This window comes from Alligator sinensis, unplaced genomic scaffold, assembly GCF_000455745.1.
Source record: "Alligator sinensis unplaced genomic scaffold, ASM45574v1 scaffold647_2, whole genome shotgun sequence".
Lineage (NCBI taxonomy): Eukaryota > Metazoa > Chordata > Crocodylia > Alligatoridae > Alligator > Alligator sinensis.
In genome coordinates this window covers 4017347-4019594 of record NW_005841832.1, presented here as the reverse complement: position 1 = coordinate 4019594, position 2248 = coordinate 4017347, and the positions used below count along the sequence as shown (strand labels likewise).

The 2248-nt window shown below is 61.3% G+C and overlaps 1 protein-coding gene across 1 annotated transcript in view; it reads right to left on the bottom strand.

Annotated features, from left to right (window-relative positions):
- Window positions 1-1071: 1071 nt before the first annotated feature.
- Window positions 1072-2248, bottom strand: part of LOC102369864 (ATP-sensitive inward rectifier potassium channel 14) — an 11907-nt gene continuing 10730 nt past the window's right edge. Inside the window, 1 exon segment of the mRNA XM_006015075.2 lies at window positions 1072-2248. This exon segment is cut by the window's right edge and continues 30 nt beyond it. Coding sequence (XP_006015137.2) covers window positions 1982-2248 — 267 coding nt within the window. The 3' untranslated portion in view covers window positions 1072-1981.

Here is a 2248-nt window from a genome sequence, read left to right as displayed (position 1 = left end):
CTGAGCGCAGCCCTCTCTGACCCGCTGTGCCCCATGGGCTGGGACAATGCAGGGGCCAGTAGGGTGGGGACCATGGGGCAGGGGCTGGGCTGGGCCTGGGGGCATGGGGGGAGCAAGTTAATAGGCCCCATTTCCCCTGCTGGGGCAGCCGCTAAGCAGCTGGGATTAGCGACTGAAACTGTGTCAGATTAATGTGAGCTCCCAGCTGGGCTCCAAGCTGTCCCTCCCTGCTCTGACCTTCACACACACCCCAGCAGCTTGGCCTGGCCCAGCCAGCGTGGTCTTTCAGTGAGCGCCCACAGGCCAGCTTGGCCCCAGCACCCCACAGCCAGCCCACAGATGTGCCACAGCCCCCAACATCATCACCCTGCAGCCCCACATGCCTCAGGCAACTCTGCCCTATCCTGCAGCCCCGCAGCTGCCCACAGTTCAGTACCTCCACACAGACACTTCACCACCCGTCATCCCCACAGCTCCCGACAACCCGTGCAGACACCTTGTAGCCTGCTGACCCCACATCCCCACTAGCCACCCTAACAGCCTGTCCCACACCTTGCTCCAGCCCACCAGCCCCACAAAGGTGTCCCAGGCACCCCACAACTCATTGGCCCCACACAGCCTCCAGCCCTACACAGCTCATGGTCTGTCCCATGCAGATAGTCAACCATTCCCACAGCCTCCTACCCACTTCAGCCACCCCCTCACAGCCCTCTCCAGTACCAAGCCACACAGAGTGTCCTTGCATTCATTTATCCCTCCCTCCCTCCCCACACATCCCTCTAGCTATCTGTTCAGGTCTCCATCTAGCAAATCCCTTGATGTAAACACGCTTCAGAATCGGCCCCTCCTGTGTGTTTTGGGACCTCAGGCCCAGACCAGAAATCATCCAAACACGCCCTGCCAATGATTGGGACAGATGATGCCAGGGCTGGGTGTGAGCCAGGGCCCCCTGGAGTTGGGGTTTCCCAGTGTGGGAAGGCATCCAGCCAATGGAGTGGGAGCGGGGTTGGCATGGAGGGAATGAGGCCCATACACCTCATTTGGCAAGAATAATGCAGACCAGAATTCTCCAAATTCTCTCTTTATTTCTGTATTTATCTGCATCACTTGGGTGATCTGGGGATGTGGGGGGGCGGAGGGGGAGATCTGCCCTGACTCCCCCAGGTCCCTGCCTCTCTGTGCTACTGCACTATGGGGCTATTGACACACAGCTGGGCAGCTGCAGGCCCAGCCAGCAGGGGGCAGTGGTGCTATGTGGCTTTTCTTTAATGGCTTGGGCCCTCTCTGGACCCCAAGGCCCCCAACAACCACATCCCCCAGGAACAGACCCCTAAGCCTTGCCAGTTCCCTGGGGATCCTCAGTCATCCTAAGTGGTGGGGGAGCAGCTGGATCCAACATGGCTACTAAAGTGGCATTGTGGCTAGCAGAATGGGGCGGGGAGAAAAGGGGGGGAGCTTTCAGGGGGTGCCACCCCCAGTTAACAGCATCTTTTCCCCCATTAAAAACCAGAGCAAGACGGGGATGGGGCTGTTGGGGGAGCGGGACAGCTCAGCAGTGTCCTCAAAGGAGGTAGCAGCAATGAGCCCCAGTTACATACAGGGGGCCCCAACCCCTGACAATCCCAGGAGTGGGTGTAGAGGGGACTGGGTCTGTACAGGCTGGGCTCTGGGGCAGGGGCTGGATATTGCCCATGGGCAGGGGAGAGATGGGGCGGGGCGGGGCGGGGCTGTCCCACTAGCATTAGGTTCCCCCCGTCTTCTTGGGGGGTGAAGGAGAGGAGAGACAGGCTTGGGCTCCCCCTGGTGCTCCCCTCTTGACTTCCCAGGGGAGACAGGCTGGGGGGTTCCCCTTGCCCAGAGTTCGGGTGTGGGAACCCTAGGGACCCCTCTGCCCTGCTCTCCTCAGCCACTGCTGCGTTCCTCCTCCCCCTTCTCCTCCTCCTCCTCCTCCACAGCCCCACAGTCTGATGCCACTGACCCATCATGTCCCACCGGGCATCTCTGTGGCCTCCAGGCCATTGCTTGCTCTCCCCTCCTTGCCCTTGTCACTAGCCAGGCCCCTTCCACTGCCACCACCCCCTGGCTGCTGCTCCTCCTCCTCCTCCCCCTCCTCCTCACGGCAGGCACTCAGTGCCACTTCGTTCTCGTAGCAGAAGGAGGCGCGGGTGGCCGTGGGTGGCACATGGAACTTGCGCTGCCCCAGCTCCTTGGCACTGCACTGGGGTGTGCCAGGCACCTCGTAGGTGCG